General features: G+C 51.2%; 1 protein-coding gene across 17 annotated transcripts in view; it reads left to right on the top strand.

Moving 5' to 3' along the window:
* Nucleotides 1-18,165, top strand: part of NCOR2 (nuclear receptor corepressor 2) — a 154,381-nt gene that overhangs the window by 73,682 nt on the left and 62,534 nt on the right. For 13 of the 17 annotated variants that reach the window (XM_088135283.1, XM_088135272.1, XM_088135276.1 and 10 more), the window contains exons 15-17: nucleotides 6,774-6,910; nucleotides 8,363-8,535; nucleotides 11,841-11,903. In XM_088135283.1, coding sequence (XP_087991409.1) covers nucleotides 6,774-6,910; nucleotides 8,363-8,535; nucleotides 11,841-11,903 — 373 coding nt within the window. Of the gene's footprint in view, nucleotides 1-3,799; nucleotides 3,986-6,773; nucleotides 6,911-8,362; nucleotides 8,536-11,840; nucleotides 11,904-18,165 lie in introns of those variants that run through there. The other 4 variants (XM_088135275.1, XM_088135273.1, XM_088135281.1 and 1 more) reach the window with 3 other exon arrangements.

Here is an 18,165-nt window from a genome sequence, read left to right as displayed (position 1 = left end):
AAGCAAAGTTGCAAACGTAAACAGTTCTGTTTTTTTTAATCCTTATGAACCTCTTTCAGATTTGCCCCCTTTTCAGGTTTATCCTTTACTCTTTCCAAGAAAATAGGGTCACTGTACCCATAGTCAATATAGGGAGGGACCCAAACCTAAGGAGCCCTTGCTTTGCATGATTCTATTCAGTCTTGGGTATCCTTTTGCTGGAATCTTGGAGAGCCACCATCAGTGGCGACTAAGCTATCATTCGGTTTGTTTTTAGCTTGGCAGTTGTGTTCAGAAAAACACACTTCCTTAAGTGAATTTCAACCGGAATGACTGCATTGGTACAAGTGCCAAAGCTGGTTAGTTGCCCTTGGACTAGTTTGATAGGTTGAGTAAAGGCCGTTGACGTTGGTGGGAGGGGAGTGAAATGGCCCATCCTAGAACAGGATGGTTGTCCACAGTTGGATGGATCACTTCTAGACTTCTTTCGAGCTAGAACAGCCTGTTTGGAACCATTTCTGATGATACGTTTTGTGCTATTTGGAAGTGGAGTGGTTGATTGAATGGGTTAATTCCAAACTCAGCGAAGCCTGTAATGTGGGTTCATTCAGAAAATGGGTTAATTCCATAACCAAACTAAGCAGTCACGTGAACACATAGTGCGTGTCTTGTGTGAACTCAGCCGTTGTAGATTAATTGACTGACTATGGTTAAAGAAACCATGGCTTCACCCAACACATAAAGTATCAGTAGCAGCAGTGCTAACCTAGATGTAATGGGATGTGAGAATAACCTTGAGGAACAGGAAAGAGAGCTGCAATTAAAACAGTGGTCAGATAAGAGAAATCTGAGTCTGGAGCAGAAATGTAATTTGAGGAAGCACCTCAGACTTGACCCTCCCTAGTTCTCTTGTAAAGACAGGGAGGGGTGACTCTTTAGACTTGCAAGAATCTTTTACTGTAACCCTGTAATAACAGTAGGTTTAGTATTCATAACTTTGGTTTCTTAGTCTGGTCTACCTCAAAGGGCTAACACTAGATGAATCACAGACCATCTCACTTTGTAACAGTTGTTTGTTCCTATCCAAGATTGAAATCTGACCTATGGAGCTACTGGAAACTTGAGTTCAGGTTACAGACTTTTCTGCAGGATGAACGATCAGACAGTTGATTATTCTGGTTGGTAGAAGTAGTGTGAGACACCTAGATGGGTCAAGGCAAATCTGAGTGCCTGAAATTGCACACACCTATTCTTAAAGGTAGATTCTTGTACAAGTACTTGACATCGGAGCTGGCTCAAATTCCTGCAGATACCGTCTTGAGATCTAACCCAGCTTTCTGCTGTCTCTTGCATATAATGCTGGTTTAAAATAAGACGTCTTGGGTTCTTTACTTGCCTGATGCCAGCTTGTTTTTCCTTCTCATGCTGTGATTGTGAAGATCTGTCCTTTTAGCTGTTCCATCTGTGTCCTTGCAGTGAGAAGGCGACAAGAGGCATTTTTTCCCCATGCCCAGCAAGCCCACTTGGGGGTGGAATTCAGTGGAACAGATGCAACAGTGGCCACTTTCAAAGCAGGATGAGACAGTTTCATGGAATGTGAGTCTGTAGCCAAGCTAGTTAGAAGGTGCCTGTTTTCCAAGATAGTTGGCTATGGAATAACAATAACTGGGGAAGGTGAACACAGTAGGCACAGCTGCTGCCTTATATACCTTGCATTTTGGCATCTGATTGACTTGTAGAAATCAGGACAACTCACCTCCTATAAATAATTGGGCCAAGACGTGTGTAGAGGAGAAAAACAGAATCATTGGGGGGGGGGGTTCCCCTGATTTTTGGGGAAGATATTTTCCTCTGAGTTTTCATATCTCTAGACTGCCCTTTATTATTTGACCCACAAGGTTCTTCTTTTGGTCGTGCATGTTCCTTGGTGAGTTGGCTCACAATTACAAAAACTCTCCTGCTCCCTAGAGGTTCATCCCAAACATTTCTCAGAAATCGCCAAAATTTCTTGGGTCAGTTAGGCTATTTTTGCACGTGGGCTTCATGTTAAGTACAAGAGTTGCCGGGGTGCAGGGGGAATCCATGAACGGGCCAGCCTTCCTCCATCCCTTAACTTTGTGGTTTTAAGGAAAAATTGAAGGAAGGACAATTGTTGCAGAGGCTTTACTTTTCATTGGAGGCTGGATGAGTTGGAAACGGCCCCTCTACTAGCCAACTGGGAGAGCAGAGGAAGCCAGTGAAAAACCATGGGTGGATAACCACATGTTGCTATGTGCACTGGGTTAGCCAACAAACACGATACGGTGACTAATGCAGAACTGGCAACACAAACATTCTTCCAGGTTGAGACTCCCACTTCCTCCCTGCCCTAACCAACGTGGCCAGGAGCAAGGGATAGCAGGAGCTGTCATTCACAAAAGATGGAGACCATCTCCTTCAGAGGGAACAGAACTACCCCACATGTGATGTTGAAGGTCCCTTCCAGGGATGAAGTGGGAGAGGGGCCTGGAAGACCCATGATTTTCTCTCTGATTGTACCATTCTTCAGGAACTGCCTGACATGAGAGATTTGGGGTTGTTTCTCTGCTGGTGTTTAAGAAGATGGTCAAGGTAGAGCTTTTCCATGGAGGTCTTCATCTCCCATTGGGTGGACGTTGGACCTCTGAAGATTTTATTAGTGTTGTCTTGGTTATGTATGTGCTCCATTGATTTTATCTGATTATACTGTAAATAGCTGGCCGTCCTTCTGGAAGCCAGCGGTAGATATTTTTAAGAAGTTAAAAGAATTAAAAAGGAAGGGAGGACAACAGGTAGGAATCTTCTCAGAAGTCAGGAGTATATAAAAACCTTTCAAGAAATAGTTGAGTTAGGGTTAAGTTAGTTTTAATGAAGCTTTGGGTCATTTAACACGCTTGGGTCATCGCAGCGTGGGACTGAAGGCTAGATGGGTTGTTTGTGGCTTAGCATTGTTAAAACCCAGCCATTATTTTAGCCAATAGTGTGATCTGGGTCTATTCCTTAAGCCACAGTAGGTAGGTAGGTAGGTAGGATGGCTGTTTTGTGGATCTCCAGTTATGTGGGTTTAGGATAGAATGTGTTACGTGAATGCAGGTGGTTTTCAGTATCCCTCTAGGGCAGTGGTTCTCAACCTTGGCGAGTTGAAGGTGTGTGGACTTCAACTCCCAGAATTCCCCAGCCAGCACGGCTAGCTGGGGAATTCTGGGAGTTGAAGTCCACACACCTTCAACTCGCCAAGGTTGAGAAACACTGTTCTAGGGACATTTGCACTTGTAGACCAAGGCAAATAACCCCACCTCTGCTTCCTTCAACCAACTGGCAAATAGGGAGAGCAGGAGAGGCCCCCCCACTGGTGTTTGACTCATTTTAGGCTTGAGGAAAACCCGCATTCGTGGTTTGAACAGAAGGCTGTTTTGACCCAGGACAAAAATGTGTCTGTGTGTTTCCTTTTGGCCCCGAAGGTTTAAAACACCACAGGCACAAACATCAGCCACGACTCAGAGGGCCTGGTTGTTCTGCCGTTGGGAACCGTGCATACAAACACACACACCCACGTGTGCGCGTGTGTATGTGCACGCCCCCCTCCCTGGGAGGACTGCATAACCCCTCACGAGGCCTCAAAAGTCAGCGGCCAGCAGCAGGAGAGAATTGGGCTACGGGGTTAAGGTTGGCATCCGTCGAGATGAATCACGCCAAGGCTGCAGCCAACGCAGAAGGTCCCCGGTGACGAGCGTGGTGGTTTTATAGCTCATGACTCATCTCGGCTCGTCGACGGAGAGCAGCCGTGTTATTCCAGGCGATTGCAAAATCATAACAGGAATGTCGTGGCGAGTCTACGGCTCAGCTATGCAAATCCCCAGGAAGCCATTTGAGCCGGAGAGCGTGAAGCACGCCGCACGGGGATGGCCGCGCGATGAGGAGGCCTCGGGGACGGCAGGCAGAAGAGATGCTGGTGGTGTTGAACTCCTTGGGAGAGCAGGCCTGGGAGGTGAGCAGGTCCCGAGAGCGAAAGGCCAACCTTTGGCCGGGAAAATCCCCCCGCCCCACCTGCTTTTCGCTAAAGGGCCGTCTCTCTCCGGTCCTTTTCTGCTCCGAGGAAGAGGGCCTCTTCCAGGGACCGTCGGACACCCACGTTGGGAAAGGGGGAGCTTCTGGGGATGCGTCCGGGACCGTCTCTGAACAACGTGAAAAGTCCTCTCTCTCGTCCCCCATTCGTCAGTAGTTTCCTTGAACTAAACAGGAGGGGGGGATGTAAATGCAACCCCTCCCCGCTCTTGGACGGCAAGCAGGGAGCAAGAAGAGCCTTGCTCCTTGTACGCGCGAAGTGTGTCAGGAAGGGGAGCCAAGAACAGGTCCCGAGAAGGGGAAACACGGCAGGCCCCGGAGAGGCACGGTCTGGGAGCGCCGGCCAACGCTGCAACGGCTGCCCGCCGTTTCCAGCAGCCCGCGTGCTGTTGGGCAGATAAGCTATCTTGCTGGGCTGGTGTTTCCCTGGTGATCGGTGGGCGTGCGGTGCACTGGTGTGGGCTTGCACCGTGGCGTAGGTGGGGGAACTCTTCTGGGACGCCGGATTCCCTCGGCGGGGGGAGCGGAGGAGCTGCGCCGTACGGGATGCAACTGGAAATCAGAGCAAAGGTCGGGCGCTGTTTATAATTCGTGTGTGGAGGAGGAGGATGGTGCCAGCAGCCGCCAGGCGTCCCGAGCCCTGGGAGGACTGTCAGGCTGGCGGGGCCCCCGGCTCCTGACCAGCGAGGCGAGAACGGGGAATACGCCGGCAGGCTTTTTGCAACCCTGCAGAGCGATTTAGGCAGGAGGGGAAAGGCGTGACGAGATAGTGCCGGAGAGGAATGCGCGCTCCGTTCTGAGTGGGTGGGGGAGACGGGGCCAAACAGCAGATTCTCTTCTGCAAGAGACCAGCACGACGGGTCCAGCGGGGCGCCCGGAGGCCACCCAGACGACCCCCTGCGTGGCGCAGAAATCCAGCCAAGGGCTGGGACTCTTTTCCAAGGGGAAAAGCTTGCCAATGCTCTGTGCGGATTTGGAGGAGGGCCATCCTGCGGGATGCCTGACTCATTTAGGCAGAAGTTCACCAGGCTTGTGTTTGTCCAAGAGATGTGTCACAGGGGCTTTGGAACGGCCTGCTCCCAGCCTGCCAAGCTCAACCCTCCCTCCCCCCCCCCCGAATTCTCAGGGCGTTAGAGAAACAAAAGCTGGTCCTCGCGTGACTGTGGAGAGCAGGGGGAAGTCCTCCTCCTACCGCGGCAGCACACTGGCCTACCTCACAGGGGTGTTATGGGGATGATGTTACAGGAAGGAGCGTTCTGGATCCCTGGAAGACAGGCTGGGTGTAAAGCCCAATTAATCATGCAGTCTAGCCCTATATGTGCAGATAATAATTTGCACGGTGCCTTTGGCCACAATCCCCAAACTGAGGTTGAAATCAAAGCGCGTTAACCCTTTATCCATTACACCAACAGCATTGATATGGGGCTGGATCTGCATTTATTTGTAGTTTGATCAGTTGGATCAAGATCGTGCCTCGATTGGCACAACGCCAGGCAGTGAATGGAATGCCCCCTCCTCTTGTTTCTTCCCTAACAACGACCCTGCAAGTTCAGTTGGGCCAAAAGGGGCTGGTTCAAAGTCATCCAGCCGGCTGGCATATGTGCCTTGGTGCGTGGCAGGGACTCGTGCGCAAGGGGCACTAAAAGCGATGGTTTCTCGCAGAGAGTGCTGTTTTTGCTGAAGCAGATCCAGAAGCGATGCAGACAGGCCCATGGTCGGCACAGCTTGACTTGGGTGGTCAAAAAAGTCAAGATGGTGGCTGCCTGTTTTTTATGGCCATCTCCTGGCCCCTTTGTAACGGTGGCCAACCGGTTTAGTCACCCGGACTGAAAACTTGCCAGCGTGCCCCCCCTTTTTAGGAAAAGGCTTGGCTGTAGCCGGGCGATGCCAGCTCGGTCCCTTTCTCAGAGATTTTTCGTTGCAGGCTTTTTTTCTTTGCTGGCCTCTGTTTTGCAGCCGGTGTGGAGACTGGACTTCTAGGAGGCGTGTTTGCGTGTGTAAGTGTGCATCGGGCGTGGGGCTACGAGAAAGTAGAAGAAGCCTCGTGCCTGCGCTAAAACTGGCAAAGCGCAGAGCTTCCTAAAATTCTGTAGGGATAAAAGGGAGAAAGGAGAACCACGAAAGTTTGTATTCATGTCCTGGAGGACAGGTGGAATAGAAATTTAATAAGCAAGATTCAGAAGAGGGGCAAATTCACGCCCGCTTTTACACTTATGCCCCGAGGCTTTTGAATTGTCGCTTTCTATCCCTCCTGAATCCTCCTTACCCCCTTACCAGATTTTTTTTTTAACCTGAAAGGAGGTGGGTTTGTTTCGTAACCCCAGGGAATCGGGGTTTAAAAAAGCACCCTCTTTCCTTTCTCTGCAAATGGTCCTCCTTTTCCTCCTTATGGCCCAGGAGCGAAGGATGCCCTGAACGGTATCCTTTTCATTGGTAAGCTGTCGCAAGTCTGCTTAAGGATGGGCAGGATGCCCATACTTAAAACCAAGTCAAAAGGCGCGACGACGGATAAAACGGGGTGATCCGATGAAATCCGGACACGAAGGCGCGCTGATGCTTTTCTCGAAAAATGTCCGATTTTTTTCTCCTCTGAGCAGGGGGAAAAACAACAACGCGGCGTTCTGGCTTGGCTTGAAAGTCACGGCTCCGATGTTTTAGTCTCCTCCGGGCGCTCAACTTCCATATTTTTGATTCTCCTTCCCACCTTGCAGCAGCAGCAGCAGCAGCAGCAGCAGCAGCAGCAGCAAATGCCCCGGAATAATCAAGAAGAAAAAGAAGAAAAAGAGAAGGATGGGGAGAAGGAAGAGGAGAAACCAGAATCTGAAAATGACAAAGAGGAACTGACAAAGTAAGTTGGATGGGGTTTGCTTTCCAGGAACCAAGGTGGATCTCGCGCTGCATCTGTTTCTCGTCTCGGTCTTTGTGACCCACCTTGTTTCCTTCTCCAGAAGTTTGCTGCAGAACGCAGCTGGATCTCCCCCACTGCCTTCCCATCATGCAATTGGCTTGGGTGCCATTTGGGGCAAGGCAGGGAGATGGATCTTCCAAGTAAAACCATAAAACGCTACATTTGCTGGGTATGTTCCTCATTTCCCTTTCTGACAAGGATGAAAGAGGATGTTGATGGCTTTCTTTTCTTCTTAAACTCGAGGGAGCTTGGGTTGAAACGAGCGTTTCTCGTCTACCAGGGTTGGGCTTGCTGCAGTTTTGTGCTGTGGAGCTCCTGCCGAGAGAATATTTTTCCTCCCCAAACCTTTGCTATTTTACCCTTCCGATGCAGTAAATGCCACGGAGGTTTCGTAGCTTCACGACCGACAAGAGCGGGACTCGTATATGTGGAACCCTCTGCCCCAAAATCTGGCAGATGGACTTGAATTTGGCTTCTGCGAGGGAGGACTTTATCAACGGCCCTCGCCGCCTCGCAGCTCTGCAGAGGGTGGGGATTTCCATTCCCAGAGTTGTTCGTCAAGATCACGCTGGCTGGGGAATTCTGGGAAAGGAAGTCAGCCGATCTGGAAGGTGAGGAAGGTCATCCTAGAGGACAAGGTTGATGGAGCCTCCGCGTTTAGAGGTGGCACTCGGTGAATGTCCTAGTTGGGGATTTCACACAATGTTGCTTTGGGAAGGCCCTTCAGGAGCACCATCTAGGGAAATAGCTTTACCTTTTTTAATTAAAGCTGCTCGGGACAAATTTCTCCTCTGAGATCTCTTGCAGGCCATGTCCGCATCTGGCTGGACGTTCAGTGGAGACCCGCTGGGCTCTGTGGATGGTCTGATTTTGAGTCTGTAGAACTGGGGGCATGTCAGCTGACCCTCCATGAAAAAACTTGCTCCTGGACATTGTGTTGCTCCAAGTGGTGGCCACGGGGCTGATTCTCAAGGTCTTTCTGAAATGCGCTGAAGGAAGTGTGAGAACCCTTCCTGCTTCCAACCAGAGCAGCCGAGTTGAGGCTGGCAGTCGAGGGTTGCAACAAGGACTTGGAAAGGCCGTGCCTCTGAGTTAACAGGGAGGGGAAATGAGCATTTCTAGACTTTGATGGAAGAGTTGGCCGTCTTTCTCTAACAGAGCTTAAGCCTTGGCTGGAAGGAACATTTGGCTCGGTTGCCTTTGTGTTTCTCAGCCAGGTCTCTCCCCCTCCCACTTTTGGGAAACTAGAAAAAGAGAAGCCAGTGCGATTTGGCTGCCGTGATGCTCCACCTGTCTCTGCTGGGTCTCTCCACAGCTGCAACTAAGAAACCACAGCGCCCTGCAGGAAACCCAAGCTGATCATGTCTGCTTCTCTTGTTCCGGTTCCATCAGGGAGAAGAACGAGGATACGTCGGGCGAGGACAATGACGAGAAAGAAGCCGTCGCCTCCAAAGGGCGCAAAACAGCCAATAGCCAGGGCTGGCGCAAAGGGCGCATCACTCGATCTATGGCCAACGAGGCCAACCACGAGGAGGTGGCGGTACCCCAGCAGAATTCGGAGCTAGGTACGTCCCCGTCGTGGCACGGATGAACGGATTCGGGGATTCACGTGGGCAGAACGAAGGTGGGGACCCATCAGAGCAAGGGCTGAAAGAACAAGGCGTGCATGTGTGCGGTTGGGTGTTTGAATTTCTTCTTTTTTAATTACATGGTACTGGAAAAGGACACACACACACACACTGGACCCACTGCACTAAATTTTCCAAGTGGGCGCATAAACAGGGAAAGAACGGAAGCCATTAGAAAATACCGTATTATCGACTCTAATTTTATTCTAACAAGCGACTGGAATTCTCAGCAGAGGTGGTTGTGTTAGTCTTTAACCTCAGCTAGGGAGAAGAATAAACCACAGTGGAGTGGTTGACCTTTTTTTTTTTTTAATTAAATTAAAACATTGCTTTCACAACTTACCCTCTTTTGATTTGGAAGATTTTAACCGACAGACAATATAGGTGGGGAAGTCAGAACTGCCCTGAACGGCGCTGGTTTTCTAGGACAACCTGGAAGGGCGTGCTAGGAGACTTGTTTCAAAACACGGGTGGAGCCAGAGTTGAAGAAGTAGGACAGGAGATGACAAATTTTGGACTGAAATTCTTTTCAAAGCCACTTCCTTCTCTGCAGGCTTCTCCGTGGGAAATTGCCTTTCATGGCCACTTGAGGGCTGCGGAGAACTGAGCAATCTTGTCTTGGAAAGAGATGGTGTGTAGCAGAGCTGGGATCTAGACCTAGTTAGGCTTAGCTTGAATGGGAAGAACTGGTAGATGATTAACTAGGGCTTCAGCTGAGGAACTGGTGGAGAGCTGGTTCTACCACTCTGGAGGTGGTTACCTACTCATCTGGTGTTTGTGGTTTGATTCTGTTCATGTCCTCTGGGTCTTGTTTGATTTCCAAAGATACGACGATCAGAATAGACGGTTAACGGTAGCAGCTTCTCGCCTTGTTAAAGTGCGAGATGATTTTAATACTTTTGGGTGACTTGGTGGTGTTCTGAGTAAGGTGGAATTGAATGGTTGAACTGCTTGATCCAGTACGTCTGCCTCAAGATAAGAATGAAACCACTCTTTTTTCTTTCTTCTTGTTAAGTGTTTAGGAATCATAACGTGGTGGTGGTGGTGATGATAATGTAGCAAAGGGCCTACAGAGCTAGAGAAGTCAGCTAGAGAGCAATCTTTGGTGTTGGCTTCAAGGTAATAAAAATGCTGCTAAAAGGAAGTTTATCTATAGAGCTTCTGTTTTTTTTACTTCTTGGCAACACTCCTCTTTGTAGAAACATCCTTTCTACAAGCTGCTTCCAGGTTTCCAGCTGAATGAGTGAATCAAGGCCCGAGATGGGAAACCAGATTGTTTCCCAACTCCAGATTTAAGCTTGAAGATAATCTATTCGTAGCGGTACGGTGAGGGCACTTACGCCGTATCCAAAGCAACGTCGCCCTTTTCAGATCCAAACCCTCTACGGCTCCAGGACTTAGGCGCTCCTCCCCTTGAAAATTAATTATTTATTTTAGTATTTACCCTTGTGTGGTTTTCAGACTTGGCTACTACAACGCATTCCACTTGGGGTGTCCCTTGAAGACAGCTTCGTGCGTTAGTGCAGAAGGGAGAGAACATCTCCATTTCAGTGGGGGGCATTGCAGACACTCAGTGGGTCTTTGTGGGTGCCCTTTCTGCTCATGTTCTAGTTCCAAGGCGCTGATAATCCCCCCACAATCCTTTGCAGAAGCTTTGGGGCTGAGACTATGGAACCAAACTCTCCCCTCTTTTCAGTGCCTCCCGGATGTTTGCAGCCTACTGAAAATTGTCATCCGCCAACCATAGCTGGCTGGGGAATTCTGGGAGTTGAAGTCCATACATCTTCAAGCTGCCAAGGTTGAGAAACACTGGTTTAGGGGCTATCGTTCATGGAACAGAAATCTCCTTCGTGACCAGGAGATGTGTGTATGTGCCTGGCTGTGTGTGCATGAGTGTGTTCCTGGACTCGGGTTTTTCTCTCGTAGGCACCCGGGGTTAGCAAACAGGGACACGTGCGAGCAGTTTCAGGTTCAGAGTTTTGAATTTTACATTCTGGCAGGAGGTTCTGTTCCGTCTTTGCCTTCCCCATCCGGTTTTCAGCATCCGCTCGAGCCAAGGAGTCGGGTTAGCCCCAAGCAAAAAATTGTGAAAACAGCAGGTGCTTGTGGAAGGGAGAAACGTGACCACCTTCCCCAGCCATGCACCTTCGGGGTGTGCTGATCCCAGCTCCCATCGTCCCCTGCCAAAATGCCCCTTGCTGTTCAGGCTGGAAGGCTGAGTTGAGAAGTAAAATCGTGCAATAAAATGTTTTGGAAAGGGAACCTCATTTAAGCCAGTGAACCCCATTTTGGGTGGTAGCCTGATGAAAAACAAGCCCCCTGGGTTGGGTCACGCCACACACGGGGCTAAGGTGGTTTCTGGTTGCATGTCATGTGATCACAGCTGCCCAAAGACACACACAGACACACACACACACAGCCATGGCCCTCCAAGAACTGGAAGAGGAGCAGAATAAAGGCATTCAGGCCAAACCCAGACCCACCACCTTCTCTTCTCCATCATTCTCCCAAACTTACCTTGGGGCTGCTCCGATCCTTCAGACATCCTGACTCCCGTTGTTCCATTCCTGGTTTGGAGAAAGCCACATTCAATGGGAAGGACGATTTGTCACCCTTCCATGTTTTTTTCGGATGCTGGATCTGTAAATACTTGGCCGGGAGATTGGCGAATTCTGCTTCCCAGCCCCGAAGGGACTTACGCACTCTCCTGGCCCCGCTCCAGCTCCGCGGAAACTCACTTTCGGCTACGGAAGCCCCCCCAGAGGGAGCGCCCAACCCACGGCCTCCAGCTAGATTTCCCTTCCAAGCCTCTTCCCATGGCTGTGTCCCCCCGCCGCCCCCATGCAAACAGGAGGACAGCTGGAAAGATGATGGGGACAGGTTGTAGAATCTGGAAACCGGACCTGGAATATATTTTCTTACGCCCACCTCTGTCCAGCAGCAAGCAGCCCTGTTGTTTTGACAACTTTTCTTTTGTATCTGAAATCCTTGTTTTGCTGGAGATGGATGTCAAGGCCACCTTGGGTAACGCAGATGGTGGCTCTCTTAGCTGTAGACCCCCCGCAGAAAGGAGGGGACGAAAAACAGGACTGCAGGTTGAGAAGGCTGCAACCGTCAAGGCTTAGGAAGGCCATTGCAAATTGCACGCTTTTTGCGTGCGGACACATGCACACACACGTCTCCGAGAACTCTGTTTTTTTCTTCTTGTAATCTTTGCTTTTCTCTTCCTTTCTTTCCACCAGCTTCTTTGGAGATGAACGAAAGTTCTCGCTGGACGGAGGAGGAAATGGAAACGGCTAAGAAAGGTGACGTCCTGGTTTTCTCTTTTCATGTCGCCCGTTTCGAGTGAGCGCGTTCGGTGCTTGGAGGGTCCGTTGCTCGGTGGGCCACCACGGGATGGAAGGGGTTTGGCACGGCTGATGGAAGCATCCCGTCTCAGCTCACGCCGCTTCCAGTTGTGAGCGGTCGTCTGTGAGGCCCAATAGCGTATTTTGCACTGCGCAAATGCAGGAAGTTGCAAATCCTGCAAGGAGGCAGGAAGAGCTGCCGTTGTGTGTGAGGATGTGGCCCAGCTTAGGAGAAGTCTAGCAGTCTGTGTCGTGCATTTGGGGCAAAAACAGGGAAGAAACGGTGCCCAGGGTGGGAGGTGGGTGTCTGAATAAGGCTTTAGTTTAGCCCCCACGTCGTGTTTTGCAGCGGGGCGGCTCAGGGTGACTCTGATGGCAGAGAAATTGCTCGGCTCGTGGCCGGCGGCGTCGGTGTGTAGTCCCTTGCGAGAAGTGAGTAGTTGTGGAATCCCTGGCTATGACCAGGAGGTTGAAGCAAAGGAGGAGAGATTATGTATCGCTGGCGAGACAAAAGAAGGGCGCGCCCTGTAATTAACGCCGAAGCAAGGAGAGACAAGGCAAGCGCAAGGAAAGTTCTTGCACAGTGACAGTTTTATCGTGAAACCCTCGATCCAACAGGCCGTCGACACATTCAGCAGGGGCTGTAATGATGGGCTGGGGTCCTGTTCTCGGAGGTCTTCTTCCTTCTCGTTTTTCAAAGCAGCCTCCCAGTTGCAGGAAGCCAACCAAATGGCTGGCCCCGAAGGAGAATGGGATTCATTGGAGAGTTGGCGTACCTTGGCAGCTATTTAAGGCAGTTCTTCTGTAAGCTGGGCACTCTCCAACCGGGGAGGAACTTCATCTCCCAGCATGCACCAGGCTGCTTAGAGTTCTGGGAGTTGCCTTTGTCAGATCTGGATGATGTCCAGATAGGAGGGTCATCTCCCACACTATGGCTTCCTGGGTTGCATCTGGAGCTCCAGGTCTCCTCGGGTTCCCGTAGGTCTTTGTTCACGGCCACCCCATCGATCATCCTCCAGCTGTTGCTAGAATGACTGAGTGTCCTACCAGCAATGTGTAGAAGTGACTACATGGCTGTTCTCCATGTTGGAGATCCAGGAATGACTTGGCTCGCGACTTGATGGGACTGGCACTCTGCCCTCCCACCCAGCATTTTTCTCACCCTTGCCATTTAGAAGGCATTTCTGTAGCAACCTGAGTAATGCCTTGGAGGTGTGGGAGCAAGGGTTGAGCGCTGCTCTCAGTGCCTCACCTACCGTGTTGCTCTTCCACCTGCACGCTTGGCTGTCTGACGTGACAAGTTTTATGGAACTGAGCCGGGCTGTTTACATTCCGTTGGAGAAGAACACAAGTGCTTACTAAGCATTGGAAGCAGGAATGAGAAGGCCTGGTGGTTTGTAATGAATGCAATTCTATTTTCTCCATCCCATTTCATCATGCCACTGGCTGTTATATTTTGGATGGAGCAGAGAGGATGGAGCTGAGCTGTAACTTGGTGTCTCCTCTCTGCATTGGCAGAGTGCCAGGGGGAAAGCTGAGCCAAGGCTCTAGTGCTTCAGATTATAAATAAGGACTCACATCAACCAGATGTTTGTGGGAGTTGAAGTCCATCAAAGCTGAAAGGAGCAACATTAGGAGAGATGAGCTTATATGATGGAATGTTCTTTAGCTAGACATTCCCCCCTCCCCACAAACAGAGAAAATGAACAGATTCGTTGCTACAAAACTGAGCAATAAGTCCAATGTCACATCTGCATTCCCTTGTGGTCAATGGGACATTTGCATGCTACAAATCAGCTGCTCCAAAAACTCCAGAATTGGGATGAAAAAGAAGTTGCTTTACTTCTCTGCAACATTCTCTCTCTCTTTTTTTTTTTAGACCTGGCTCCTCATGAAAAGAAGCCCTCTCAATTCAGGGAGGTGTCCTGGTGTGGTGGGGGTCATCTCCTTAAGCATCATCACCTTCCCCTTTTGAGATTCAAATTGTTTTCCATGTGCTCTGCAAAACTCATGTTCTCACACAGTTGAACAGAACGTCCTGGGGAAGCATTCCTGGAATCTGGAAATCTGGGATTTGGTTGGTGGACCGTTGGCCAGGACACCTGAGCGATCTGGAGTTCATGGGAGAAACAGATCCTGTTTTGAAATCTCTGTGGTTCTCTGGGCACATTCTTCTCCGGATCCCCTTCCATGGGCTTGTTATGGAATGCAAATTCTGGAGAATTTTGTGATGGGCATTTTCCTTTCTAGGGAACCTTAAAAACTCCTTTGGGTCTCTGCTTCTGCCTTCAGGGCCTGGATTTAAAATACCACTCTTTGGGATAGTACTTGACCTTACCAGCATTTGAAGGAACTCCCTTGGGGTGTTTTTATTACAGTGTGCGCCTTGTTTCCTTTTTCCTGTCGGCTGTTTTATTTTGATCTGTGGTTGTTAGCTGTTGTTGGTATATCCTCTGATGGCAGGCTAGAATGCAAAAAAAAGTTTTCGATGAATGCATGCTCTCTTAGCTTGGATTTTTTTCTTTTTTTAAGGATGCTGCCTTTTAAAAAAAAATCAGTTTGGTGTGCGGTCAGTACGTTGGGGAGTTGTGCGTTGAGGAGAGTGTGTTGAGCGCGTTGAGGAGTAAATCCTTTTATGTTCTCTGGCGTTTTCTCAATGCAAGGAAATATGTGTTGTTTCAAACAGCAACCATGTAGGTAGGAACGGTGGGGTCTGTTTGTGTTGACTTCCTCCACTTTTTTGGCTCTTACTCCTGGGTCAACCCATTGAGGGGCGTTCTTGGAGACCGAATCCAATCTGATAACATTTCCCTCCACTCCCCCTCGCAAACTCCCACCTTCCCATAAAACCTGGAGGCCTTGCAGAAGAGAACTCTTTCCAATCTTGGAGAACCTCCATGCTTAATTAATATATTATTGGCGTTAATCGATAAATAAATTTAGCAGAGTGGAGCTTGCTGTTGGAAGTCTTATTCGAGATCTAAATTTCGGCTGGTCTCCAGGCTTCCATCTGCATCCAGATCTTTGCTTGCTGGAATTTAGGAACCTGTTAACTGAAGACTTGATTATTCCCAGACTTACTGTGCTTCTTGGAAATAATGCCAGTCCATGTTTCTACTCCTTAATGACCTTCACAGAGTCGGAGAACGTAAGAGGACCTTGTTCTAGGCTGTTCTATGTTTCCATAAGAATTTAGCCTGGACTAGCTGGTCTTGCTTGGATTAAGAGGCACTTTAGACAAAGATGCCCCAGCTCTTTTAGCCCCCTCTCCCAGCCCCTCAATCTCCAGTAGCTGACTGAAAGTGTCTAATCGAGGCTCATACATGTATGCAAATGAATTTAATTTGCATAATTTATACCAGCTGCAGAATTCAGATTCCCCCCCCCTTACTTGCCGCCTCCTCTTCCTTCTTTGATTTTTTTTTTTTTGGCTCGCAGGCTTTTTGAAGGTTGGTGGCCCAGCCTAATCCAGAACATCGGGTCCTGCCGACCTTTTGAAGTTTGGGGCTGACCCCTGGGTGGGCTGTGCAGGTGCTGTGGGTTGAGGAGAAGGGGGACATGTTCCTGGAGGAAGCTGGGGAGGGGAGAAGATGCTCCGTCCCACCAAAGCTGTAGGTGCCCCTTTAGGCGGGCGAGTGAGTCGGTGGCCAGAGCTAAGATTCGGACAGGTGATTTCACACTCTGACGCATTTGGGGGGCAGGAAAGATGCAGCTTCGTGCATGGGGGGGAGCGTGCCTCTCTCAACTTCCTGCATTTGGAGGGGTCTTTGACTCTCCCCCATGAACGGGGCTCTCCGTCCACTCGTTCCTGGGGAGGGGGTCCCCTTTCTACCCACCTCCTTCCACTTCCAGCGTCCTGGTGTAGCCCGGCGAAGAAGCCAAAGGGTTTGGGTCCAAATCCACCCTCTGGGGAGGAACCGGGGAACAACAGGAGGGGGGGCCAGTTCGCGGCGGAGCTGCTGCCAAGAACAACCCCTTTGATTCACATCAGAGAGAAGGAAGCTATTAAGAAACGCTTTGTTTTCCTGGATCTCTTTCCCCGGCTGTTGACATTCAGATGAGAGAGAGAGAGAGAGAGAGGGAAGGGGGGAGCGCTGCCAAGTTGGCCGCACCCTCGCCGTCTTGGGCCGGTGCCACGCCGCTTGTGGACGCCGTCTAGAGGTCACATTCAGACGAAGCAAACTTCTGGGTCACCCGGGGGCAGGGCGGGCGGGCGGGCGGGGAAGCGGAGGGGGCCAGCTCCCCGCAGCGCGCTCTGCCTCCTCCCTTGCAAGCCAGCCCCCCTCCCTCCCTCCCTCCCTCCCTCCCTCCCACTGCGCTCCCGCCGAGGCTGCACCGTCTGCGCTTTTTCGGCCACGGCCTGGAGCATCTCCCGAAATCTGTCTCTCTGGGCTGCCTCCTCCTGCTCCTCCTCCTCCTCCTCCTCCTCCTGCTGCTGCTTCTCCTCCCTTCCTCCCCTCCCGGGCACCCGGAGGAGCCGCTCTCGGAAAGGCAGGCGGGAGAAGGCTGGCGACGGAGTTCGTGGAGGCTGGAGGAGGGAGGGAAGCGACTCCGCCGTGAGAGGCTGCCTCCCCGACGGCTGGAGAGTGCCAAGGGACCAGGCAGGTGGGAGCCTGCGCTCAGAGGCGGCGACCGAGTTGGAGCATTGGCAGCGCCCGGCCAGAAAACCTTCCGGGATCTCAGCTGACCTCTCCCCCAGTTTGGACTCGGGCGCCAGCAGCAGAAAACCCTCCCCGGATCAGAGGCTGGGCGCAGCATGCCTCTTCCTGTGGACTGCCCGGAGGAGAGCGTCCGCAGCTGGCGAGAGCGCAAGGGACGGGCCAGGGAAGAGGGCATCTGAGCCACCCGCCAGGCTCTCCTCCTCCTCCTCCTCCTCCTCCTCCTCCTCCTCATTTTCTTTTATTTTGAACCCGGGCTGCTTTGTCGGGTTTGGCCTCCTCTCCCTCCCTCCCTCCCTGCGGCTCCCGAAAAAGAAAATCGTCCCCTCACCGCATGGTTTCTGTCGAGCAACCAGCAGGTGAATCTGGAAGAGGATGTAAGTGGGGGCGTGCGGGGGGGGGGGGGGCGGGCAGTGGAAAATCTGAGCTGCTTTGAGTGTGCGAGGTGTGTGGAAGAGAAGGAGGAAGAGGGAGGGGGAGGGAGGGAAGGAGTGTCCTGCTGGCGCGGTTCCTGGTGGAAAGGTCCAGATGGGTGATGTCCAGCAGCCGTGCCCTCTGCTCCAGACCTCCCCGCGCACAGATCTGGCTGGGAGGGTTAGGGTTTCCCGCTCTCCTCCCTAAAAAGCCCTTTGCAACTTCGCAGGGGACTTCTAGGGCACGGGGAACCTAAGGCAGGTAGGCGGGCGTGGAGTTCAATGGGGAGATTGGGGGAGGACTCCTTAGTGGGGGGCGGCGTTTCCCGGTGGTGGGACACCCTGGGTGTTTCCTGGCAAGAAGGTAGCTGCTGACATTTCTTTCCCCAGGCGCGTGTGTGTGTGTGTGTGTGTGTGTGTATCTCTGTGTGTGTAATTATAGTTTTGGAAAGCAGGTGTTGGTGTTTTTAGCGGAGGAGCTGTAAAGATAAGGACAGTGTGTGTACACGCGAGTTGGTGGCTGCAAGGGAAGACGTGCGGGTGTGTACACGGGCAATACACGCGGGGCCGCACGGGGGTGGGCCAGCGTGGTGCCAGCCAGGCCTGAAGGCCCAGGCTCCAAAGCCTGGGCATTTTTCTGCTGGGCACAATCACCGAGCATAGAACCCCGTGGTTTTGCCAGCCACCAGCTTCCTGCCCTTCAATCAACTGTTTGGATTGCAATTATTTTATTTTATTTGCCTCTGTTTTCCCGTGTTTGAAGACAGTTTTCTGAGACCTTTGCAGGGATTTTCAGAGTTCGGGAGGAGCATCTCTCCCCCCTCCACATTGATTCTAACAGCCCTAAAAGGTAGACTTAGGTGAGATGTCGCTTTAGCCAAGCACCCTGGCAGCGAGAATGCAGATTAGGACTGGACACAAGTTCAGATCTTACCCCGGCCGCAGAGCTGATGGCATGGAGCCGGCCACTCGCTTGCTTTCAGTCGAGTCTGCTCACAGACAGATGGCCTTGCAACAACCCTGTGAAGTAGGCCGTGGAGTACCCCTCATTCAAGCGAAAGGGAGAGGAGACGTGACATGACCTCCCCAAAGATTAGTGCTTCCGGGAGTGATAAAAAGACCTCAGGGCCATCCACTCCAGGCTGCTAG

The sequence above is a fragment of the Python bivittatus genome, unplaced genomic scaffold (genome assembly GCF_059951505.1).
Source record: "Python bivittatus isolate LINGU-HERP-01145 unplaced genomic scaffold, Pbiv_v1 ctg000100_np1212, whole genome shotgun sequence".
NCBI classification, from domain to species: Eukaryota; Metazoa; Chordata; class Lepidosauria; order Squamata; family Pythonidae; genus Python; species Python bivittatus.
This window is presented reverse-complemented; position numbering and strand designations above follow the sequence as displayed.